At 46.4% G+C, this 26,801-nt stretch overlaps 2 protein-coding genes across 3 annotated transcripts in view; one reads left to right on the top strand and one right to left on the bottom strand.

Annotated features, from left to right (window-relative positions):
- Positions 1-10,857: 10,857 nt before the first annotated feature.
- Positions 10,858-21,989, bottom strand: LOC133353845 (N-arachidonyl glycine receptor-like). 2 transcript variants are annotated; one of them, XM_061570284.1, is made up of 3 exons: positions 21,873-21,989; positions 16,997-17,109; positions 10,858-13,183 (listed from the first exon to the last, which is right to left on the bottom strand). In XM_061570284.1, exon 3 carries the CDS (start codon positions 13,017-13,019, stop codon positions 11,982-11,984), a length of 1,038 nt encoding a protein of 345 aa, XP_061426268.1. In that variant the 5' UTR covers positions 13,020-13,183; positions 16,997-17,109; positions 21,873-21,989; the 3' UTR covers positions 10,858-11,981. The 2 variants fall into 2 exon arrangements, with proteins under 2 accessions (XP_061426268.1, XP_061426267.1); XM_061570283.1 differs by lacking the exon at positions 21,873-21,989 and adding an exon at positions 18,076-18,710.
- A 3,613-nt stretch (positions 21,990-25,602) lies between these two features.
- Positions 25,603-26,801, top strand: part of LOC133353931 (transmembrane 9 superfamily member 2-like) — a 34,392-nt gene continuing 33,193 nt past the window's right edge. The window contains 1 exon segment of the mRNA XM_061570448.1: positions 25,603-25,850. Within this exon segment, the coding sequence (XP_061426432.1) occupies positions 25,722-25,850 (129 nt within the window). The 5' untranslated portion in view covers positions 25,603-25,721.

The following is a 26,801-nucleotide window of genomic DNA, read 5'->3' as shown; positions in this document are numbered from 1 at the left end:
CGTTTGATCGCACGTGCCGTGGCTGCGTCACGTGACTCGCCACGTGCGTTTTCTGTCGTTCATTGACCAATCACACGACTCGACCCACAATAATGTGTGTCGTGTGTTGAGGATATTCTCATTGCATCGATTTAAAATCAATGCAGTCACCCGGCCTTGAAACGTTTTAGCTAGAAAGTTGTACACTGTACGGACACCGTGCTGGTGAGTCGGAATTAAGACGCTACCGGTCCACAGTTTGTCTATCATTAGTGCTGTCAGTCGGTCGCGTTTGCTCAAATTAATTGTTTTAGACAAGAGGTCCACAATGCAGTTATTCAGAAACTGCTGATTGTCTTTTGCATGTATATATATTTTGAGTTTGTATGTTCTATCTCACTGTGGTGGTTGCGTGGATTTTTTTTTCTACGGGTTCCTCCGGGTTTGCCCTCCACATTTACAAACATACGTTTTGAATATTCTTGGTTCTTTCGGTAAAGTCACGTAGAAGGGAAATAATAAAATAATACAAATACAACCATAAAATGCTCACGACGTTTCGATTGCAACACAAGCAATCATCATCAGGTGTGAAAACCACATCAAGAAAATGTAATTGTTCTATTATTATTTTATTATTTCCCTTCTACGTGACTTTACCGAAAGAACCAAGAATATGAATCCCTGCAGTCACGAAAGCTTTACATCGCAATTTATCCGTTTTGAATGTTTTGCCTCCGACTACAAATTCCCACGTGTGATGATGAGCGATGTGAGCCACTTCCATCAGCTGTTATTACGCGTGGCCAGATACCGTCTGAAAGATGACCACTAGCTCACTTGGCTTTAACCTGGTCAAATAAAATAAAACATAGAATAGAAAAAAACATACCTCGTCTCGGGCTCTCGTTCGCCGTGGTGGTTGTGTCACAGCCTCTGGTCGCACAGCAGGTGGCAGGCGAGATGCACGCGACGCTGTGACCGACTCGTCACCGTCGCCTTCCTTCCACACTCATTCCTGTCAGAGCCAAAGTGATCTGGGGCCGTTCATAAATTACGTCACTCGATTTTGGACGATTTTTGACCCCCCCCCCCCTCTCGTCACACGGCGTCACAAAAAGTCAGACCCCCCCTCAAATATGACGTCACAAAGCTCTGCCCCCCGCCCCCCCCCCAAAACCATACTTACATTTAGAAAATAAATCATGCTTCAAATCGCTTTAAACTATTGTCATTGTAGTGCGTATTTAATGTGGCGCTGCACTCTGATGTTGTAGGAGAAAACATTTATTAAAAATGAGGCGTTGGAAAGCTTAAAATTAGCATAAAATTCACTTGAAAATATTCAACGTCTAACTAAAACTGCAGATGTTCAGAATATTGCATTGAAATTATCTTATAATTATAAAATATTAAAAGTAATTATAACTATTAGAAAAATACCTGAAACTTTGTAGTAGAACGAAGCAAAATGGAGAGTACAATTATAACAATCGTCTATTCATTCTCCAGAATTAAAAGCCCTGGTAGAATCATTGGAATCAAAATGTTTAATAACAATCATTAAACATTTTTTTAAAATGTATACTTCTATATTCTCCGATGGAGAAGAAAAATTCTCCTTCATGGAATAAATAAAAGGTGACCTTAGTGAATTTAAATAATCAAATAGTTAACAACAGAGGTGGGACAAAGTCATTGTTATGCAAGTCCAAGTCGAGTCTCAAGTCATCAAATTCATGACTCGAGTCTGACTCGAGTCCAAGTCACATGACTCGAGTCCACACCTCAGAGGTGGGACAAAGTCATTGTTATGCAAGTCCAAGTCGAGTCTCAAGTCATCAAATTCATGACTCGAGTCTGACTCGAGTCCAAGTCACATGACTCGAGTCCACACCTCTGGTTAACAATGAAAATTAATAAAAATTTGTGTTGTTATAACAATTCTATATTTATTTAAAGTTGCGCATTTTGATGTGACGTCACATTTCTCCCCCCCCCCACTCGTCACACATCGTCACAAATGTCTGACCCCCCCCCCTAGGTGCGTGACGTCATTAATGGACGGCCTCTTTCTGAGCACCGGGGCGATGGTTCCCATCTCCCGCTTGGCTGAGCTGTGACAGGAGAGAGAGAGGCCACCAGGAACCATTCAGATCTCACTCGCCGCTACTGATGTTAGCCGTGACCGGGTATCGAACTTATAGTGCAGTACAAGAACAACTGCCCCCCCCCACCACCGCCATCATCATCAGTGGTTTCGATTAAATCATCTCCGGTATGAATGTGATTTTGTGGTTCATGTAGCGGCACAGTCGGGGGTACAACTGGTGCATCTAACCATTCATCTCAGTCAGCCAAACCCACGGCACCTGGGTATGCCCCGTGACCTCCTTGTCAGCGAGCCTTCGACACTTCACGTGGCCTCAAAGTGCACCTGGCCTGGCACAGGGGCCGTGGTGACGTGGCGTGTATTCGTATTGGATGTAGCGGCCTCTAGTGGCTGCAAGGGGGCACGTGAACCAATTACACCACGCACACGAATCGGGGCTCCAGTTGTAGGCCGGCAGAGGGCAGTAGCGCGACAAATCCGGTGGGTGTGCTCCACTGTTCAGTGCCTCTCGTCTCCGTGAGCGGCTGTGCTCTTCCCTCTCCACCCCTTCACTAACCCGCGTTGACCAGCTGGGCAAAGTATGGTCAAGTCATCTCGGCAATCGAAAGGCACGTAGAGGCCTTCATCCATCAGTGTATTTCTCTTTTTTTAGGTAAACCCGCGGAACTCAGTGCAAAACACCGGTGGCGAGCAGTGGCGGATTAAGGAGTGCGGGGCCTGTAGTATATGTTGTAAAGGGGCCCTAATAAAAAAAAAATCACAAATATTAAAAGACAATGTTTTTTACTTGCACAGTAAAGTTATTGTATTTTTTCATTTCCTATAAAGCCAGTTGATACGACAAATCGCTAACCTTAAACACCCAGTCGTTCGTAAAGGCTGAAGGCGGTATAGTACTATAGTAATAGAGCAAGTGCAGAATCACTGAACCGGGATTGATAGCTTGAAAGCGTTTAGCGCGGGGCCCTTGAAAGTGCGGGGCCCGTAGCTACTACATGTGTAGCTACTACACGTGTAGTACATGTGTAGTAGCTACTACATGTGTAGCTACTACATGTGTAGCTACTACAAATGTAGCTACTTGTGCTACTACGATAATCCGGCACTGGTGGCGAGTGACATCTGAACCGATCGTGGGAAGGAAGTGATGGGCGCTTGTGTCAAAATCGCTCAATGTTCTTCCCGTTTTCGGGAACCGCACGTCCATCTGTTTTGCGACGACCATGTGACCACGTGTTTGTGTGTTGTTCTATTCTAAGCATGGGCTGCTGGGAAATTGATATAATCGCCTTAATCAGCCATGATCTATCTCGTGCTGGATGACACCCCCCACCCATCTCACACGTCCAAGCTGTCGCGATCTCTCACGGTTCTGCGATGTTAACGATCCAGCACCACGCTTTGATTGGTGGAGACACTGAATAAAGTGCCACGGACATTCAAATCCTTCCCTTATCTAACGACTCAAACAATCGTGATCGTTGTCGTGGAGAATATAAACAACACGTGGGATAAACAGGCTAATATGTATCCTTCATCTAAGTTGTCTCTCTACATAAAAGGTACAAATAATGTGTTACACTACCCATCGGCTTCGCAGCCTTCTGGGAGTGCGTAATTTCAGCAAACCTCTGTGCCGGTTTCGACTTTCAGTGTCTCATCAGCAGTGAGCCTTGCTTGAATCAATGATGGTGAAGTGCTGATCTGACAAGCAAGGCCCTCTCTCTCTCTCTTGACGGCGCTCCTCATTATTTTGAGTTAAGCATCTAAGTTGGTTTATCAAAGAATTAGCAACAAGTTCCACTGGCTTGGAATTTAAACTCTTTAAGAGATAAAATGCTCCACTAATCGACACCGCAGTGGCTAGGAGATGTTAACTCTCTCGCCCTGTGTACAGGAGGCCGTGGGTTCGATCCCGACCCGGACGCCTGCTGCATATTTAGAGTTTGCATGTCTCTCTCTCTCTCCGTGATCGCGTGGATTTTTCTCTGGGTTCTCCGGGTTTTCCCTCCACATTTACACTCAACATCAATCGTTTAGAGTATTTGGCCGCTATAAACTTCCACCCTATAAGCCACTTTCGTTGAGCTATCATCATTTATGGCCGGGTCTTACCGGGTAAAACAAAAAAAAACATGTTTCGTTTAGAGCCGTGGCATTCTCCTCTACATTTAACAAATGACACCGCAAATGAATCAATGACATGAGCATCTATCGCCCCCCCCCCTGCCCGACACCCCCTCATTGCGGACACTTGCCAGGACCCTCCTGTAAAAGAGTCATGTGACTCAGTGAGGTTTTCCTGGATTAACAAGTATAGGGTAGTAGTAATAATAATAATAAATTAATCTTTATGAAACAGCATGCCAATTGCATATCTCCATATATATAAAAGGCAAAATTGTGATTATGTGTGTCTGTTCAAAATGTTTAGTGTACTTCCCGACATGCAACAAACTGGAAATTTGGGGTACTTTCCAGACAGTACACCATGCAAAAATATAAAAAATACACTTTTGTGGTTTTTTTTTTGGGGGGGGGGGAGCTCAATAATCCATATTTTTTTAGCACGGCAAGGGAGCTGTGACGTCACATCTGTCACGTGACCCACGCATGTGGAAGCGTAACGCATTGTAGTGTAGCAGGTAGCGCGCGCTACGAACCCGGCGACCCGAGTTCGATTCCCGTTCACGGCCACCACCGGTGACGATTATTTTAACCGGGTCCTGGGCCTCCCCTAGGACGACTCAGCCTCAAACCAGTAAGTAGTGTGGTTGTGTGAACATCGCGACTGGGGAGACAAAGGCGGCCGGGCGTCGTGAATCCAAGTCCCGGGCGAAGCCGGGTAGTAAAGCTCGTACTTGACATAAATAAAACGCATATAATATTACACACGTGATTCAATGAATGTTTAATGAGTTGTAAGAATCTATATCCACGTGTCACCCCACCCCAAGAAGAGGATGAACCCTTTTGCATGAGCGATTGCAAAAGGAAAACTTTTTTTGTTAAAGCAGAAATAAACTCGGTAATAATATAATATTAATAACAGTGAGTGGTGTTAGTGTAGCAACAGCATGGAAACATGTGGTCCCCGATGCGACATTTTCATCTTCAGTACTTTATTTAGAAACGGATGCTGCTACAGTAGTGCAGTCGTGAGCACACTGGAGGTCGCAGGTTCTGTTTCACCTCCGGGCGCGGCAGTTGATACAATGCCCGCAAGTTTCTTGAATCCACTTCCCCCACAAGCCTCTGTCCATCCACCAGCAACGTAGTCGGACGAATCGGGCCAGTTCGCGTGTATGGTGGCGGTCAAGGCCGTATCCATGGAGTCAACATTGGGGGGGACCAAATCTTCCAGGGGGTCTGGGGGTCCCCCCCCAGAAAAAAAAATCCCAATTTGAAAACTAATTTGCCTGCAATTTCCTGCCTGAAATATGAAAAAAAAAAATCACTAACACATAGGATGGACCTTTTATTTATTTTTTACAATAATATCTAAAAGTGTATTGTATGATATTGCTCTGGTTTTTTACCTTTTCTTGTTTCATTGTATGTAATGGCAGAGGTTAGGGATTAATAAAGTACAACCATAACCACAATCATATAAACATAAATCTATTTTATATAGCAATATATTAGGGGGGACACATTTTGAGCATATTTGAATATTGGGGGGGGGGGGGATGTGTGTGTATGTCCCAATATATTTTATCATTACGGTGTGTGTACTCACGCGTCTTTCCAGACGTGTGTCCAGCGGGGAAGGTAATTCCAATACCCCCGCCTCTCCCCCTCAAGTCACTGCACCAGATTGGGTTAAATGATGACGTCACCGTGCTGCTGCTCTATTGAAGACCGGGAAGCACGTGGAGGGCTTCACCATTCTGGCAAATCGCCCTCTGATGCTGGATGTAATTACGAGCGAAACGTCGTACTCCAAAATTGTAAATGATGTTGATTCACTCTTCAACACACCGGTGGGCTAAAGTAGTGAACTGTTTGTCTTTAGTTAACGCGACACTTGTTTTTACTGATTGGCCGTGTCGGGTGGTGGAGGGTTACGACACATTTATAAAAAAACGCGATCTAACCCAAAAACCTTTACTATGAATAATATTCGTCGCGAAAGCCTACGTGCTAAACAGCGTGTAAGGGTAGGTCAAATACCATCGAAACGAAGAGTCCGGATTTTTAGAGCTGACTCGAGTGGAAAGTGTGTTGACGTTTGACCTTCCAGAGAAGAAAACTATTTGAACATTTGACTTCACAGACAACTCTCCGATTATTGGGGGGTGGGGGGGGTCAGAATCAGAATATTTATTTATACTGGGGAAGAAATCCGATGAGCCATAAAACTCTTATCCACATATGTCCAGTCGGGGCAGGATATTGAGAGAGAAGGTGGTCCATTCTAGACGTAGATTTCATCGTAAAACATGTTTTTTTATTGATTCCTAAAGTGAATGAAACACATCAACACATTTAAAAGGAAGCGTAAGTAAAAGGCGACGTTTCTGGCAATGACCCTTCTGCATTTCCAGAGCGTGGACAATACGAGTTGGGAGACTGATCTTTACCCCATGGGGGTTGATGAGAATAAATACAAATCCTGATGAACATAAATGTAAACTCTTCACACGCCAATTTAAGAACTGTTAATCATTTTGGTAACATTTTTTAAATTCCCATCAGGCCCCATGGTGTTAAGTACCAACTCTTATTATCCACTCTCTGGCCTCTACAATTATATTTTAATCCTCGCAGCGGATTTTGGCGAGACATCGAACAAAGACGGTCACCGCATTGCTGTACTTCTGCGGCCGTCTGGAACGCTCTTCCGATATTAGGAAGCCTCCTGGAGCTATGTACTTTCAAATCTAGATTGAAAACTCATTTCTTTGGAACTGATTCTTGTATTTAGTGTGTTGTCCTTCTCCCACACCTCCGATTAGCGCGATTGGCTACGTATCGTGCGAAAGAAGTTCAACATAGTACGTACATGTACAGGGACTCCGGTAATTACGAACGAGTTAGGTTCCAGAGGTCTATTTGTCAGTGGAGTTGTTCGTAAGTCCAACTTTACTCCTGTTGATTCCAAACATGTTGTACGTCATGTACACTAAACACCGGGAATGGCTTTAAAAGTTGTATAATCTGCTGTAGATGTAGATGCCACTGGTTCGTCACGTTCTGTAGATGTGGATGTCACCACCGCCATCTATTGTGCTGCGGTTGAACTTACGACTGGGCACGAACAGACAACTGGACATACGGACAGGTTTGTTCATATCTCTGAAAGTTCGTAAGTCGAATGTTTGTAAGTAGAGGAGTCCCTGTACTCTGTAGAAGGGCCATTGCCCAAAACGTTTCCTATTTTATACTTTTAAGGCCGCAGTGTTATTGACAAACGTGTTGAGTCTTGTTGTTCATAATATAGGTTTTTGGGTCAGATCGCGTTATTTATAAATGTGTCGTAACCCTCCACCACCCGACACGGCCAAACAGTAAAAAATGTGTCACGTTTTACAAAGGACAAAATAATTCACTTCTTTAGCCCACCGGTGTGCTGAAGAGAGAATCAACAGCATTTTGAAATGTATGAATAATATTGGTCGCGAAAGCCTACGTGTTAAGTCTTGTTGTTGTTCATGCACCACAAACAAGGCAGTAGCAGCGGAATCACCACCACCACCACCAACATAATTAGTTTCATCTTAAAAGCAGACGGTGTACTTGCCAACCAATGTTTCACCATGACAAGAGCACCACATCACTGACGCTCAGCGAGCGGGGATCGGACAATGTCATAATTTACCCGGCGCGTGCGTAAAAATATTTTTATATGTCTACCATATTCGTTTACAAGTCCAATTAACCCTGCGATCCGCATTCAGAGCCGTCCTCCAGGGTGCGGCGCATCGGGGCGCCTGATATGCGGAGACATTTCGTGCGAATGTATTTTTGTAATTCATATTCTCCACAGCGACGCGTGTGATTGCTTTGAGTTTGGCGCTGTATTACGATTTAATGTCGCGTTGAACTAGCGCCACACATTATACTGGTAGGAACCCACTGGTTCCGCCAGCCCACAGGGGATTATTGTGTCCGTCCGTCTGTCGTGCAGGGAGGGGCTGGGTGGAGAGGGGCTGGGTGGGGAGGGGCTGGGTGGGGAGGGAGAGGCTGGGTGGGGAGGGGAGGGTGGGGAGGGTGGGCTGGGTGGGGAGGGGAGAGTCGGGGAGCGGCTGGGTGGGGAGGGTGGGGAGGGGCTGGGTGGGGAGGGTGGGGAGGGGCTGGGTGGGGAGGGGCTGGTCACCCCGTGGTGCCCTTATAAAACTCAACGTTTAACCTACTCACGCCGGCTTGTGCCCGCCCTCACATTCGGGCATATTTGTGGAATACACCACGCCGCCGTTCACCCTGGCCATTGACCGAGCAACCCAACGTTCCTACCAGCTCGCTCCGCAGGAATGTGTTACAGGCCCTTGCCTGTAAGATCATCAGCATTGGTTCAAGGAAGCCCGTTTCTGTTGATGAGAGGGTGAATGTCACAACCGGGCCAGTTTAATTCTCTTGAAACAGAGCTTGCTGAAATCACGCACTCCCGGAAAGCTGCGTGTAAGAAATATTAAATGTATGTGCAGACTAATATGTGAAGGAGACACGGTCTGCTTATTTGGTTATTTAAGCACTACCGTTTTTTGTCATAGGTCTTCACTTTTTTTAGATTGTGTTGGCGTATATATTACATCGCGTCTAATGCTCCTTCGCAATAATCTATTTAACAGGAACTCTATATATATATACTTGCAGAGGTGTGGACTCGAGTCATGTGACTTGGACTCGAGTCAGACTCGAGTCATGAATTTGATGACTTCAGACTCGACTTGGACTTGCATAACAATGACTTTGTCCCACCTCTGAGGTGTGGACTCGAGTCATGTGACTTGGACTCGAGTCAGACTCGAGTCATGAATTTGATGACTTCAGACTCGACTTGGACTTGCATAACAATGACTTTGTCCCACCTCTGTATACTTGTTTTTCCCGTTTAAAACTCAAGTGTCCTTCTGTATTGTGAATAATTGTTACCGGTTCACAACACGTTCATGTGCAAAACGTAACGTTGAAGGTGGCGCATTTGTAATGTGCATTTTCTGAACAAAGGTACTCTATTGGGATTACAAAGATAAAGGTCCCCCATATAGCCTAAACAGAGTTTTTGGGGCAAGTGCTGTGAGCGAGCACCTATGAAGGCCGGCACGGCACACGAGGGTTTCGGTGGCCAGCACTACGCCCGGCCGCCTTTGTCTTCCCAGTGGCGATTTGTTTACACACCGCGCCAGGGTACTCATTTAAGGACGAGTCGACCTAGGGGAGGCCCAAGACCGGATCAGATAATCGTTACTGGTGTTGGCCGTGGGCAGGAATCCAACTCGGGTCGCCGGGTTCTTAGCGCAGCGCGCTAACCGTTACAGAATGTCTTTCGACTGATGGTGATTAAGAGGCTGAAAGGTGATTGATTGATTAGTCTAGGGCAGGGGTCGGCAACCAAAATAACAAGAAGAGCCATTTCTTTCCAATTCGGTACAAAATTCAGTATTTCAAGAGCCGCAATGCATCTGAGTACATACGTACTCATCGTCAAGAAGCAGCCCGTAAAGAGCCGCCCTAGACCCCTGGTCTAGGGCCTCCGCGCATAACCGCCCAACGCTCCTGGGCATGGCCCAGGACCGGTTCAAATATTCGCCACTGTTATTGTCCACGAGCGGGAATCGAACTCGGGTGGCCGGGTTCGTGACGCAGTGAGTGCGCATGCGTCACTGCTCCCCAGCCAATTGTGATTACAAACACAGAGAGCAGCAATCGTCGTCCCATACTGGCGGACTGATGCTCCATGGCAGTCACGCGTTTGCAAATGAGACTCTGTCCTGGTCTGGTGCGTCCTCACCCGGTTAAATAAAATCAACTTAACACTTAACTTGTGCAATGTAAACACAATGATTGTGGTGGTGGTGGTGATGATACATGATTGTTGTGGTAGGGTGGTAGTGATGATTCTGGTGCTTCTTACTGCTACTGATGTTGGTGGGTGGTATTCGTGTTGGTAGCGCTTTTGATTGTGATAAATATGCTGCTACTGATGATGGTGTTGAGTTAAGGAGGGGTAGTCATGGTTATGATCGTACTTGTGCTGTTACTGGAGCCGTCCCGAGGGCGACCGCCCCAGGCCCCATGCTTTGGGGGGCGCCATGCGTAGATGTCACGGTGGTGTCAGATGTAGATTATGATAACGATACTTGTGATCTGCTGCTGCTGATGAAGGTGATGATGATGATGGCGATGCAGGCGGTAGTTTGGTGATTGATACGTTCTGCTTCCGATGTGTCTATTGCTCACTCAAAATATGTAAATGGCTAGAAGAAGCCATCATAACAGAAGGGGTGATGTGTACATTTGTAATTGTGTAACAGGAACCTACCCGGACTGACTTCAGGACAAACGTGTTCAAAATCGTAGGTGCCTCACAACACTAAAGGGGCCGTCCATAAATGACGTCACGCGATTTTAGACGATTTTTGACCCCCCCCCTCAAATATGACGTCACAAAGCTTTGCCCCCCCCCAAATAAAACATGCTTCAAATCGCTTTAAACTATTGTCATTGTCGTGCGTATTTAATGTGTCGCTGCACTCTGATGTTGTGGGAGAAAACATTAAAACGTCTATTTAATTAAGTAGAACGTGTTGTTTATGTTTATTTAAAGTTGCGCATTTTGATGTGACATCACATTTCTAAAACCCCCAACCCCCTCGTCACACATCGTCACAAATGTCTGACCGAGAACAAAACAGGTCACGCGGTTCTCACTCATTCTCTGCTTATGCCCCAAACGCCTGAAACCCCATCGCTTTAGGTAGACTCATACGTAGATCCAAAGGTTCGCACAGAGACCCATAGACTTAGAGAGAGAGAGACCCATGGAATCATAGATAAGGCAATAGACTCACACATAGATCCATAGACTAACACAGACACCCATAGACTTATAGGGAGAGGCATAGACGTATAGATACATCGAGATAGAGAAACCAATAGCCTCACGCACAGCCTGACAGCCTCACACAGATGCCCCTCGACTCACACACAGACCCACAGACTCATAGCGAAACCAAGTAGACTCACACAGAGTTCCATATTCGGTGTAAATGCGGTGGGCATATTTCTCCGTGAATACCTCAAATTCCTGGAATGCCACCGTTTCAAATATGTCCTCGGTCACCCACCTACCAAAACAACAATTCTGACGCTGAGCTGTCGATCCTTTACGATAACGTCACTGCCAACTGCAGCTGACTCCTTACAACGCGGTGTGTTTACACGTCGGTGCGATAGTCGCCAAAAATTTCTGTTTGGCGTTTCTGCAACTCATGTCATTGTACAACATCATTGGTCTAAAAGTTGTCTGCCCGTGCGAAAGTGTCTTTGTGCTCGTGCGACGTTTTCGATTTCTCGCGTGGCGCAGTTGTTTTTGTGCCGATTTCTACTTGGTCCTTCGTTGCTGCAGGAAGCCACTGGAGCTGCGGCACTTTGAAATCTAGATTCAAAACTGATTTCTTGAAAACGGCTTTGTGTGTTGAGTTTGCGTGTGCCCCCCCCTGCCTGCAACCTCCTATTAGCGCAGTTGGCTATGTACGGCGCGAAAGAAGTTCAACAAAAAGTGCACATACACACACACACTTCGTCACTCTTCCAAATGAGTATCTCATCCCTGGCAAGTCCCATGAGCACCGCACACGCGGTTCGAACGAAAGCACCTCCTGGCCTCAAACTCGACACACGCCGCTGACGATGCTGATGCTGCCGCCGATGGCAACCGCGGCGGTCACTCCAGGGAGTCCATGGCCACGGACGCACGCCTCTTCCTCGTGAGCCTCGACAGGTAGCGCTGGTAGACGAGCACGCTGTTAAAGCGCTGCCTGAAGTACTTGGACACGAGGAAGTAGAGCGGGAAGAGCGCGCAGCAGCTGACGTCCATGAGCAGCGATAGGCAGGCGATGACGGCGCCCGAGACGCCGCAGCCATCCGCCGCGTCGCTCCACAGCCACTGTGTGCCCAGGTGGATGGTTATGCCGATGTGGTAGGGCATGTAGAAGACCGCCAGCAAGCCGACGATCGTGAAGATTATCCTCAGGGACTTCGACCTGCCCTTGCTGCCGCTCAAGCTGCCGCCGAAATTGACGCGGCCACCGCCGCCGTGGTGCCTCTTGCCCAGCAGGAACCTCACGATGTGAAAGTAGGTGACGGTGATGACGGCGAACGGCGCCAGGAAGTGGAAGATGGTCATGACCAGCTGCTGCAGCCATATCTCCCGCCAGGACGTGATCACGCTCATCTTGTGGCAGCTGCCACTGCACACCGCCTTGCCGGCCTCCTCCGTGAGCATGATCGGCGGGATCTGCGTGGCGACCAGAAGCCACACGGCCACGCTGGCGAGCCGGTAAACCTTGGCCCGGCGGATCGGCCCCGCGGCCACCTTGTGCACCACGGCCAGGTAGTGCTCGACGCTGATGCACGTGAAGAACCAAAGCGTGGCCGCCGAGAAGACGCAGCGGGCGGCCACCAGGACGCGGCAGAACGACTTGCCGAGCGACCAGCCGCCAGTGATGAAGTGGAAGAGGCGGAAGGGTATGAAGGCGATGGCGATGAGGTGCGCGACGGTGAGATTGATCATGAAGATGTGCACCTTGTTCTTCTTGGAGGTGTGCGTGAAGACCCAGAGAGCGAGCCCGTTGATCAGGCAGCCGACCACGAAGGTGACGCTGTAGACGACGCTGTTCAGGGCGGCGTACCATCGCTGCGACCACAGCCACTCAACGCACGCGCCGCCGACGGCCGTCGCGTTGGCGTCACCGAAAGCCATGGGCCTTCACGGGCCTTCTCGCCGTGGGTGGGTGGGTGTGCCGGTCGCCCACGGGTTGATCGAAGGGCAGTGGAGGAGCACGCGGCAGTGAGATCGTGAACGGTGGCGAGAACAAGCCCGGGTAAGTTCCCAACGTCCGGAGGTTTTGAAATGTTGCCACGTTCCTGGAAACAGCGGTGCAAACGCAAGCAAGAGTCATATTTCTTGAAATGTCATTTGTTTGAAACTGATTTTTTCGCGTGCATTTAGTTTGTTATCCACCCCCCCTGCCCGCACCTCCGATTAGCATGGTTGGCTACGTACGGTGCAAAAGAAGTTCAACATATTTATATATCGATGCACACTCGGTCAAAATTGGAAAGGATCTCTTGGAAAAAAACCCCATTGACCCATATATAGATGTGAATAATGTAAATTGTTTTATGCATGAAATCCTCACTGAGTCTCCAGACTCTTGCATGAGAAGTGTCCTGCACTGGCCAATTTGTGCACCAAGGAAAGATAACTCACAATAGAGCCAGCGGTCTTTCATCTCCAACAGAAGCATAATCGGCAGCATTGTCAACATTCGAATCATCATCAGCACCAGTGGCAACATAACCCACTATTACCTGATGTGACATGGACCAAAAACACACGGGCAGCGGCATGGCAAAAAAAAATCGAACAAAGGCTGAAAATTGTGCAAAGAAGCGTGCATATCGACAGCGGCATCGAGAGATAAAAAAGGGAAGACAAGAAGACAAAGATACCCCATGTAGATTTTGATTTAACGCTTTCGTGACTGTAGGAATTCATATTCTTGGTTCTTTCGGTAAAGTGCCATAGAACGGAAACAATAAAATAATAAAAATATAAAACAATAAAATTCTGACGATGTTTCGACTGCAACACAAGCAATCATCATCAGGTGTGAAAAACACCTGTTTTTAACACCCTTCAACGTGACTTTACCGAAAGAACCAAGAATATGTATCCTCCACATAGCCTAAAAAAATAAGAGTTTCGGGGCAAGTGCTGTGAGCGAGCACCTATGAAGGCCGGCACGGCACACGAGGGTTTGGGTGGCCAGCACCACGCCCGGCCGCCTTTGTCTCCCTAGTCGACGATCCTTTACACACCGCACCGGGCACAGTACTCATTTGAAGCCGAGTCGACCTAGGCGAGGCCCAGGACCAGTCCAGATAATTGTCACTGGTGTTGTATTCAGGCCCGTCCATGGCATGGAGTTTACGAGCCCCAGGGCAAACCCCACTGTGTACCCTCCCGCCAGCCCCTACCAACGCCTTCGAACTAAACCGGGGAAGTATTACATCTGACACTGTGACGTCGAAACGCTGGGGGGTGGGAGGTGGGAGGTGGAGGGCGGCAATTCGCGGGGCCCCGGGCGGCCGCCCCGATTCTCCGTTGCCCCGGTGGGGAACGGCTCTGCTTGTCATAACGAGACGCATTCTGGTGGGGAAGGAAGCAGGGGTGAACTTGCCGCGTGAAGAGTCGCGCGTGCGGGGACTCGGTGGCACAATGGAAGGCGCAGCAGAGGGGACGGCTCGTGGAGCTTCGGTGATATGGGGGCGCCATGGCGGCGAGATGTTGACTACCTCGCCTGGTATACAGGAGCCGGCAGCATTTATTCAGTACGAGCAAACCCCTGGACGGTTTTCGACAATCAGTGTTTCATCAGCAGTCAGGCTTGCTTGAATCAATGCTGGCGAACTGCGCATCTGACAGGCAAGGCCCCTTACACTCTTAACGAAATGGAGTCCTTGTTCTACACAACGGCGCTCCTCATGATTATTTTTAACAGCAAGTGCCACTGGTTTGCTCGTAATTGGCACCGCGGTGGAGAGATGTTAACTCTCTCGCCTGGTATACAGGAGGTTGTGGGTTCGATCTCGACCCTGGTGCCTGTTGTAGTATATTTGGAGTTTGCATGTTCTCCCCGTGGTGGCGTGGATTTTTCTCCGGGTCCTCTGGTTTTCCCCTCCACATTTAGAAACACGCGTTTAGAGTGTTTGGCTGCGATACATTTACACACGACGATAAGCCACTTCGTTGAGCTATCTTGTGTGGCCAGGTCGCTTCTGAAAAAGAGCTACATAGCTCAGTGGGCTTTGCCTGGTAAAATAAAAGTTTTAGTTTAGTTTTAAATCGGTCCAAGTGCCGGCGTGAGACGGAAGATTATAGGCCTCGCAAGGCCCATGTGGCATGTGCAGGCCTTCATCCAGCAGTGGATGGACAATAGCCGCTGATGATGAACGTACTTACACAGTCATAGTAATAATGAAATTAATCCGTTTATCCAGCTGAGCCATACTACTCCATTTTAGGAGGGTGTTGCATTGGGATGTTTGCCAATATTGTACTACAATATATGGCTATTTTGCACACAAAAATAAAACATTTTACCGAAAGCCCTAGATTCATGAAGGGGTGGTTTGAGATTTGGAAGGACGGGTGGGTGGCACGGTGGTAACATGCCACACGGCAAGAAGGACCTGGGTTTAATTCCCTGCCCCGGGCGCATTTGATAGAGTAGAGTTTGTCCAGCTCCCTCCCCTGTTGCTCTGCATGGGATTCCTCCGACTTCTACGGTTGCCAACCGCAGCTAATAAGAATGTGCAATGTTTGTATGTTGAACTTCTTTGGCACCGTACAGGTGTTGGCCAAATATCCAAATGTAGCAGGACTCCCCTGACAAAAGAGTCGTTGGACTTTGGTGTGAAAACTCATTTCTTTCGAACTGCTTTTCGTGTTGTCCTCCCCCCGCACCTCTGATTTACCACTGTTGGTTACGTACGGTGCGAAAGAAGTTCAACGTACATACATAGCGTGACTTTTCTGGGTAAATAATATATATTTTGAAAAAATGTAAACAAAGTATGCCTCCAGAAGGCCTCTCTTTAAATTGTCAGTTGTGAAAAAAAACATCTCCACTCACTGCCCATTTTCTCCGGAATGAGAGACACGCAGTGAACGGATGGAAAAGAAAAGTAACCCAAAAATAATCTGGATAATACGGAGCTGCATTTTAGATTTCCCAACCTCAAAAGCCTTTTAGCACGACTACAGTGTGAGACTCGGGGCTTGTTTTAAATGATTTCGCCGACTTCCTGAATGTCATTGCCATCTGCAGTCTGCACTAAGTTGATTTACACGCAAATAAAAAAAATCGAGCCTTAAAGGCATTTGGTCATACATCCCGATTACGGGACCCTCCGCAAAAAAAATTACGTGAACGCCGATTTTGTTTGTATCAATGCATGTTTCAAAATTACGTCGCATTTGCCGGGATACATGAATCAGTTATTTATCTTCTTGGTTCTTCCGGTAAAGTCACGTAGAATAGAAATAATAAAATAATGAAAATAAAACATAATAAAATAATTCTCACGACGTTTCGGCCACAACGCAAGCAGCCATCCTCAGGTGAAGACCAGTTCTGTCAGCGTCAGACGCTGTCTCCCCGACAGACCTGGTCTTCACCTGAGGACGGCTGCTTGCGTTGTGGCCGAAACGTCGTGAGAATTATTTTATTATGTTTAATTTTTATTATTTTATTATTTCCATTCTACGTGACTTTACCGAAAGAACCAAGAAGATGAATCCCTGCAGTCACGAAAGCTTTAAATCGAAATTCAGTTATTTACGTTTACACATCCTCTGAAGCGTGACTCCTGAATAAGTACGTTGAACCTCTTTGGCACCGTACGTAGCCGACCGTGCTAATCGCAGGCGCAAGGGAAGTAAGGACAACTAACTAAACACACAGAGCAGTTCCAGAGAAATTAGTTTTCATTCTAGATGTAGAAGTGCTTAGCTCAAGTGGCTTCCTATCGGAGGGACGCGCGTTTCAGATGCCTGCAGAATCGCATCTGATACAGTGACCGTCTTTGTTCAATATAACAAGCAGACCCACCATAGCCACCGGGCACATCGACACAATATCAGAGAGCCGAGTAAATGACGTCGCTACATACCTTCCACCGCGTCCGTCCACTTTGTCCGATGTGCGGGAGTTGGTCCGTAATGTGATCCGTCTCTGGTTACGCCAACCCTCCACGCAGCTGGCTTCGAGTATATTCACGCAAAACTCCAGGGTGTCCGGGTCGGAGGGGGAGAGAGGGGAGGGGGGTTAAGAAGAATGCTCGCTTTGGGTGCTAAAAATTATCAAATCCCTTTTTTTTAAAACATGTTTTTTTCGCCTCCTATTTAGAAGCACGGGCGTGACCAAAACGCGAAGGCGAGCAGCTGGCTGCATGAATTCTGCTCCGCAGCTTCCTATTTCGAGGGCACTGGTCAAAAGCTGAACTTGGGTGCGCAAATGTGACGGCCGGGGCGACGAAAAAAAAATTCCGGTTCATTACTCACTGCCCGCCGAATGACGTCCGCGTCAAGACGGGGAAGTTGGTCGCAAAGCGGTGCGTGCATCCACATTCCTCCGTAAAAACCGTGGGAGCTCGCGTTTCAAGCCGAACATTTTTAAAACTCACTTCTTCAGGACTGCTTTTTGCGTTCAGTGTGTTGTCCTTCCCTCGTAGCTCCGAAAAGCACGTTAGGCTATACGGTGCGAAAGAAGTTCACCATACATATGTACTGAATCGCGCGCTTTCAGATGCAATTCTGCGGCCGTCTGGAACGCTCTTCCGATGTTAGGAGCAATGCACTTTAAAATCTAGATTGAAAACTCATTTCTTTAGAACTGCTTCTTGTGTTTAATTTATTATCCAACCTCCACACCTCCGAGTAGCACGGTTGACTGCGTACGGCGTGAAAGAAGTTCAGCACACACGGTACAAACAAAACAAGCACGATTCTGCACGCAACACGTGCACCGGACCGCGAATGCGAAACAGAAGCAGCCGCAAGCCGTTGTCATCAAATGGCTCACAAACGTTACCCTGGACGTACAGTCTACAGACACACTCCCCCACAAGCTAGAAGAAGGAGATTGTGTTCTGAGACGATGACCAGGAATGCTTAGAAAATCCAGCATTCCATAAATGTACACAGCACGTGCCGATGAACTGGTCAAATCCCTACCAATATAATTGCTCACTGGCGGCTTAATGCTTTTCACTAATGAATGCAACGTCAACGCGAGGACGTTTGGGTCAAAGTCCTTTGTGCTTTCCTCAGGCAATGACTGCGATTTCCCTGCGTGGTGGTGACGTGGGCCATCCCCTCTGCAAAGAGGGCTGGCTCCCTTCTCTTTTGCTGACCGCTCTCTCTCTCCGTGGGTGAAATCGAGTTCGCTGCCCCCATCGCGGATGCTCCAATGCGGCTTGGGAGCCCGCAGCGGCGTCGTGCGTTGGCGTCGAACTCGGCGGTGAAAAGCCTCAGGCCGCTGGTGTGGACGAGGAGCTTTCACGGTTAGAGTTACGACCGACGTCCACGTTGGCCACGCGCAATCATCACGTGGAAAGTTGCCCACTTTTAGCTCCCTACGCTCTGGGCAGCCTTGAACGCGCAGTGTCTGCGTCGTCTGCTGGACGCAGTCACCAGAGGTTGCCGAATGACGACATGAACAGGTCGCGCATATGGCACGCAAAGTGCTTGTCACAAATTAACCACGATACCTTGACGATCTCGTCAAGGAGCATGAACCATCACGCGAACTCCGGGCACCGCAGCAGCAGCAGCGGCTTCTGGCTGGGCCATCGAACGAAGACGGGCACCACACGCGCACTTTCAGATGCGCTTCTGCGACCGTTCGGAACGCTCTTCCTTCCCATATTAAGAAGCCAGTGGAGCCATGCACTTTTACATCATCTAGATTGAAAGCTAATTTATTTGGTGACGTTTTTTGCGTGCATGTGTTTAGTTTAAATTTCGATTTAAAGCTTTCGTGACTGCAGGGATTCATCTTCTTGGTTCTTTCGGTAAAGTCACGTAGAAGGGAAATAATAAAATAATACAAATAAAACATAACATTAAAAATAATAAAAATAAAACATAATAAAATTATTATTTGGTTATGTTTTATTTTTTAAATAAGTATGTGATTATGTTTTATTTTTTATTATTTCATTATTTCCCTTCTACGTGACCTTACCGAAAGAACCAAGAAGATGTGTTTAGTTTATTGTCCTTCCCCCGTCCCTCCAATTAGCGCGGATGCCTACGTACGGCGCGAAAGAAGTTCAACACACATACGTACAACGAAATACAGCGGCATTTTTTTGATGCCATGTCAGCATTTATATTTTTGGGCAGCTTTTACATGTGGCCGTTGCGGGTTTTTTAGCGTGAGCTTGACACTTCCTCCACTGTTTCTGCAGCAGCAGCATGTTCGTTGCATGCACGCGATATCGTCTACAGTAAACCCGTGGTCAGTTATCCCCCCCCCCACCTCCACGAAAAATTAGGTAAGAGTACGTGCACCATTGATGAATTACGAGCAAAAATTATACAACGCAGAACGTACGTACACGTGCGCAGATCCGAGACTATTCTCTGGCTAAACGGTGGCTCAAAAGTGCGCGAGGAAGCATAGCAGAGGTGCATGCTGAGACATCACTTTGAGAGGCAGAGAGAATGATCGTGTGGATGACAGAACGCACGCAACGTAGTGACGTCACATCGACTGTTAGGGAACGCAATTGGGGATTTGGACGGCGGTTGAGAGTGGTATAAAAACACGTTGTTTCAATGATTTCGAATAGTATACGTGTTCTTTGGTTCTATCGGTAAAGTCCCGTAGAAATAGAAACTAATAAATTAAATAATAGCATACGACGTTTCGATTGCAACACGAGCAATCATCATCATCATCAGGTACAAATGAAAGAGAAAACAAACCTAGTAAACTTAGAAATACAATGCAATACAGTACAACACACCCTAACTGTTATGTTATCCAACTCTCTTTGTTGTATTGCATTATATTTCTAAGTTTACTAGGTTTTTCTCTTTCATTTGTACCTGATGATCATTGCTTGTGACGTCACATCAAAATGCGCAACTTTAAATAAATATAGAATTGTTATAACAACACAGTGCCACATTAAATACGCCCTACAATGACAATAGTTTGAAGCTATTTGAAGCATGTTTTATTTAAAAAATGGTAATATGTTTTTTTTGGGGGGGGGCAGAGCTTTGTGACGTCATATTTGAGGGGGGGGTCTGACTTTTTGTGACGCCGTGTGACGAAGGGGGGGGGGAGGTAAAAAATCGTCCAAAATCGCGTGACGTCATTTACGGACGGCCCCTTATTTAAAACGCGGTTTAAGTTATTTTAATGGCACGGTTTAATTTACGTTCCAACATTTTTTATTTAATTCAAGCGGTGGCTGCATTTTACGAATACGGAGCGCGCCACAACGGCGTGAAATGTTCGAAACTGTGAGCGTAACGACGACATGATTAGGCGAGATGAGCCGCGGTATACAATAAGCCTGGGTGCGACCGTGCGAGACACATCAAATCATTTTTGGGCCCCCACGTGACCGATTACCGCACCCAACCTGAGCTGATTACGTCGTCCCCACACCACTGACCAACGGTAACTAATGCACGGCGTCTGCTGGATACGAAACCCCGTGAACCAATTACAGAAGGACGCAGAGATCGCTCTTCTACCCGGCCGCGTCACGGACCAGTGTAATTCATACGGCAACATCGCCCCCTACTGCAAAACTTAGACGGGCGACTCGTGAACAAAAGAGTTACGATGGCCCAGACTGTCCTTGGTAATTCTTAGGTTTTTTCGGTAAAGTCACGTAGGTAAAAATTTAAAATTAATAAAAGTAAAATCAAAATAAAAATCACGACGTTTCGGAGGTATTTTTATTTTTATTTTACTTTTATTAATTTTAATTTTTTGCCTACGTGACTTTACCGAAAAAACCTAAGAATATGAATCCTTGCAGTCACGAAAGCTTCAAATCTAGAATGAATGTCCTTGGTAAGTTACCCAGTTAATATACCAACGGTGGGTCAACGTTGGTACGTGATTGCAACCGTTAGGGCCGTTGGCACCAACGTTGGATAAACGTTTCATGGTTACTGGGTGAATGTTGATTTAAAGCTTTCGTGACTGCAGGGATTCATCTTCTTGGTTCTTTCGGTAAAGGCACGTAGACTTTACCGAAAGAACCAAGAAGATGGGTGAATGTTGTACAGTAATAGAAATGGTATTAATGTGGATGAGCGGCCACTGGAGATTTCCCCAGCAATTCTGTGATACCATTTCTGCATTTCTACCTGTGAGAGTTCCGACTGGATTCCTAGTCTCAAGATGCCGATTACACATCGAGGATAAAGTTGTGGAAATATGCAAAGAATGCCTTGGCTGCACAATTATACAAAGTTGATGCCAGAGGCATTGAATATTTATCTATTTATTTATATTTTTATTTTGCCCATGGTAATTCTAATTTATCAGAAACATAATTTATGAAAGCTGCAAGCCAATGGAAATTTAGTGCAGAACAGTCGACCCAATTGTTTACGTGATGTTATTCTATTTGGGTCCTATGTGAGTCTAATTCTAATGGAAGATTATTGGAGCAAGCTTGATAGAAACAATCTCCATCGCCAACATGGGCCGAATACGTTGGTGAGTAAGACTGACAGAAGACATATTAGCCGCTATCGTTTTACGGTGTGACCGTTTCAGCAAGGTAAACAACTGTAATGTCAACGTCAGGCTTTGGGAGGTACCCAGGTGTCTTAGCTGTTAGAGCAATGCAGAGGTACCATATCCATGATTGAAGAGGTACGGTACCCAGTGATCTCAGCAGTCAGAGTGCTGAGGAGGTACCGTATCCAGGATTTGAGAGGTACCTTACCCAGGGATCTCAGCGGTCAGAGCACTGAGGAACCGTATCCAGGATTTAAGAGGTACCTTACCCAGATGTCTCAGCAGTCAGATCCTTGAGGAGGTTCCGTATCCAGGATTTGAGAGGTACCTTACCCAGGGGTCTCAGTGATCAGAGCGCTGAGGAGGTACCGTATCCAGGATTTGAGAGTTACCTTACCCAGGGATCTCAGCGGTCAGAGCACTGAGGAACCGTATCCAGGATTTAAGAGGTACCTTACCCAGATGTCTCAGCAGTCAGAGCCTTGAGGAGGTTCCGTATCCAGGATTTGAGAGGTACCTTACGCAGGTGTCTCAGTGGTCAGAGCGCTGAGGAGGTACCGTATCCAGGATTTGAGAGGTACCTTACCCAGGTGTCTCAGTGGTCAGAGCGCTGAGGAGGTACCGTATCCAGGATTTAAGAGGTACCTTACCCAGGTGTCTCAGCGGTCAGAGCACTGAGGAGGTACCGTATCCAGGATTTAAGAGGTATCTTACCCAGGTGTCTCAGCGGTCAGAGCACTGAGGAGGTACCGTATCCAGGATTTAAGAGGTACCTTACCCAGGTGTCTCAGCGGTCAGAGCACTGAGGAGGTACCGTATCCAGGATTTAAGAGGTACCTTACCCAGGTGTCTCAGCGGTCAGAGCACTGAGGAGGTTCCGTATTCAGGATTTAAGAGGTACGGCACCCAGGGGTCTCAGCGGTCAGAGCGTTGAGGAGGTACCGTATCCAGGATTTAAGAGGTACCTTACCCAGGTGTTTCAGCGGTCAGAGCACTGAGCCGGCGCGGCTGACATCATAGGGTTGAATGGAGTCTTAAGAAATCAGTGATTAAACCGGGTTCTCAAGTTTGGTGAATTTACGGTCTCAGCCTGGCCATCAACGACTGCTCTATAAAACATTGCAGTTACATTATTGTTTATTTCACCGACTATATTGAGTTTTTTTCCAGCTATGTGATGGGTTTTTTCATGATTGACATGTGAAAAAATACATTTTTTGCAGGCTATTTAGAAAAAGCGTGTCTCCAGAATTGATTTCTTAACTTATACGCATTGTTTCTTTAAATATTTCAACAGCAAAATGCCTTGAAATGGCGCATCCTGGGCATCGAAGGTGGCAAATGGCACACAAATAGCAAACACTTAATGACATGTATATATACACACCAATTTGAAATATACTAATTATGTAGTATGTCTGTGATGCAGTCTTCCATTCTCGAATACAGGATGAGACAACAAACGCCACCTCGGAGTGTTTTGTCTCTGGTGACGTGTGAAGGTAAACTAATTCCGAAACATAATCTTTATTTATACTGGAGAAATCCGATGAGCTATAAAGCTCTGTTTCACAGATGTCTAGTAGGGGCGGGTGAGAATGCTACAACAACAAACAATACAATCACGTGATAGTAGTGCGAAGTACAAGAAAGATAAAAAAAATCACCCAAACACATACAAACGAAACTAAACCAGCCCCATCCTACCAGGCAAAGTCCAGTGAGGAATTAACTTTTTTTTCAGATGCAACCTGGCCACAAATGATAGCTCAACAAAGTGGCCCATCATTTGGACATTTATAGCACCAAAATAATCTAAATAATCTCAATGCATATTTCTAAATGTGGACTTGCCCGTGTCTCGGGTATCAATCGGAACAGATTTCCTGCTCAGCTGACCTATATGTAAGTCTATGGAAAACGAATTTTTTAAGAACTGTTTTTGTGTTTAGTTTGTTGTCCTCCCACCGCACCTCCGATTGGCATGGTTAGCTACGTCCGGTGCGAAAGAAGTTCAGCATACATGCGTAAGTGTACGTGTCCTATGTAAGTCTACAGTATGTCATTATCTTGGTCCTATGTAAGCCTGTGTGTCCTATGTAAGTCTATGGGTGCTATGCAAATCTATGAGTTATATGCAAATCTGTGTGCCGTATGTAAGTCTATGGGTGCCATGTACATCTTTATCTCTTAAATGTATATGGGTTATATATAAGTCTATGTGATTATCTGGGCCCTATGTAAGTCTATGGGAGCCATGTAAATCTATAATTCTTAAATTTATATTGGTTATATGTAAGTCTATGTGATTATCTGGATCTTATCTAAGTCCCCGTGCCCTATGTAAGTCTATGGGAGCCATGTAAATCTATAATTCTTATATTTATATGGATTATATTTAAGTCTATGTAATTATCTGGGTCCTATGTAAGTCTGTGTGTCTTATGTAAGTCTATGGGTGCCATGTAAATCTATAATTCTTATATTTACATGGATTATATGTAAGCCTATGTAATTATCTGGGTCCAATGTAAGTCTGTGTGTCTTATGTAAGTCAATGGGTCCTATGTAAATTCTAGATTTGAAGCTTTCGTGACTGCAAGGATTCATATTCTTAGGTTTTTTCGGTAAAGTCACGTAGGTAAAAAATTAAAATTAATAAAAGTAAAATAAAATAAAAATCACGACGTTTCGGAGGCAACACAAGCTTCCGTCTTCAGGTGGAACCGTCACAGCCCGACAGTTGTATCAAGTAAATGAGAGATTACAGGAGATACCACTCCGTATATATAATGGTTGAGGGGGGGGGAAGGGGCAGGAATGGCCCACTTTTATTATTATGTTAAGGTGCTGTTTGAGACTATGAATAGACTGCATAACAAAAGACTGAGCCTTTATTATGTTCCACCTGAAGACGGAAGCTTGTGTTGCCTCCGAAACGTCGTGATTTTTTACTTTATTTTACTTTTATTAATTTAATTTTTTTACCTACGTGACTTTACCGAAAAAACCTAAGAATATGAGTCCTATGTAAAGTCTATGGCAGGGGTCGGGAACCTTTTTGACTGGGAGAGCCATTAAAGCCAAATATTTATAAATATATTGCATTGAGAGCCATATAGTATTTTTAACGTATAATACATTAAATATGTATCACTTTTAATGCGACTTCTGGTGCTGCATGGTTTTGCTGATGGCCTTGTAGTCTGGTTCGTACGTGGTGAGGTTGAGCTTCATGCAGGCGTTGAGGCCCCGTGACCCGTGACATTTATCTTCAAAACTAATTTCTGTTTACTTTAAAATGACACAGTATTATTAAGCCAAATCATAAGTATTTTAAAATCAGTTCCAAACTGATTTTTGTATTTTTTTTTTCAACTCAAAATTGTCTTGGAGCCCATATGCCGTCACCAGAAGAGCCATATATGGCTCGCGAGCCATAGGTTCCCGACCGCTGCTCTATGGTGTCTCTTATCCTTGACAGCACAAACAGGACCCTGCGGGGTGGGCTGGTAGGAATAATACTTAGTACCGGTACAGAGATATCGACCGGGTATAGAGGAGTTAAAGAAAAAATTACTGTATTCTAGTGTAACGTTAATTAAAAGTGTTTGTTTTGACAAGAAACGCTGTGAGATTTAAAGACTCGTAGTCTTTCATTTCCAACACCACCCTCAACACCACCCCTCCCACGGACGGACACATTAATCTATTGGTGGTCTGGTCCACTTCGTTCCTACCAGTATAATCGAAGAGGTGTCAATCACGTGTCGCCTCACGCTGATTGGCTCTTCCCCTATCACCTGCAAAACCAAACCACGCCTCTGACCGCGCCCTATCCCGCTCAGGTGAAGGCGGGGTAGAGAGGGGGGATTATATTTGCCACTTCATTCGCGCGCCGGCGGCGACTGCACCAATAGGAGCGCTGCGTGCTGTCGTGTTGGACGCCCACTGACCAATGACGAGCCGCCAAAGTGGCGAGCCGCGCTCATGCGAACTGCGGAATGTAATCGCCTCGGGGGTGGCTGACGTGGACCGCATAGGAAGTCCTGGCGCCGAGACTCGGTCGCAACTTTAAATTCGTTTAATTTTTTTGTCATCCGTCTGTCTCGAGGGGAATGGGAAAGATGTCTGTTGCTTCTGTTCTCACTTTCGTCACCTTGAGCGGGTTTTCCGCCGGGTTCTACCTGCCTGGCCTGGCGCCCGTCAGCTTCTGCCCGGAGGAGAGCAAGAGCGACACTTGCCCGGTAAAGTGTTCTAGGAAAAGCGGGAAAAGCCTCGGCCTGGTTTGGCCCTTTCGTAAAAAAAATGTATTATTTTATGAAAGAGAATTAGAAGTCGTGGTTAGGCGCTCGGCAATAGCTGCCTGGTCACGCCACTACTACAGTGTGTGAATACGGTCAATCCGCTGTCGGATTAGGGCCTCAACCACGCCGTAAAGGTCGTGTGAGCGGTTGTTTTGACCATACTTCACCTCACTGGTCATGTGCGGTTTGGTGAAGTTGACGCCGCTTCTGATGTTATTCCGCACGGGGTGGAAATTAAACTCTGATCCGTCCTTAGAACGGTATGAATGACGTGCCGCCGGTTCGTAACTTTAAATTGATGTACGTACGCTGTAGATATGTTCACATTGAGAGACATGTTCAGTGTGCCTATGCGTATACTAACGCTGTATATTCAGCATTTCCTACATAAGCAGGGATCCTACACTAGTGGACAGTTCGCAGTACTGTATAGTATTAAGATACAGTGTAATAAGATAGACGTATTTGCATCGCAGGGTGGCGAGTCATGACAACGCCTTGTTGAGAGGCATTTAACAAGCAGTGCATTGTACCGATTGCTGCTGGTGATAATGACGACGATTAGGATATAAGACACACGTGTTTATCAAGTATTACAACGTGATCATTATCTGACTAAATTACACACAAACGCTCGAACGCGTCAGATCTATAAGGCTTGAGCCTGGGTAGAGGCTTGGATGGGCATAGACCTTGCACTACAGGTGTTGTAGACCGCTGGGCAGCAGAGAGCAAGATCCATATTTCTGCGTTGTATGTACATCTATGCGCCCACGTGTATGCTCCCCGACTTCACAATCCAGCAGTAGATTGACATGAGTGCCCATGCTTTTACAGGACCAATACTGCACCACGCTGGTCAATGCGGGTCGTTCACCGTGTCTCTAAGCC

The sequence above is a fragment of the Lethenteron reissneri genome, chromosome 45, assembly GCF_015708825.2.
Source record: "Lethenteron reissneri isolate LAM-NWPU_2019-01 chromosome 45, ASM1570882v1, whole genome shotgun sequence".
Lineage (NCBI taxonomy): Eukaryota > Metazoa > Chordata > Hyperoartia > Petromyzontiformes > Petromyzontidae > Lethenteron > Lethenteron reissneri.
Note: the sequence above shows the minus strand (reverse complement) of the source record. Positions and strands in the feature narration are given on the sequence as shown.

What these genes read in the sequence shown, in the direction of transcription:
- LOC133353845 (XM_061570284.1), bottom strand. Translation starts at nt 13,019, where the DNA reads ATGGCTTTCGGTGACGCCAACGCGACGGCCGTCGGCGGCGCGTGCGTT.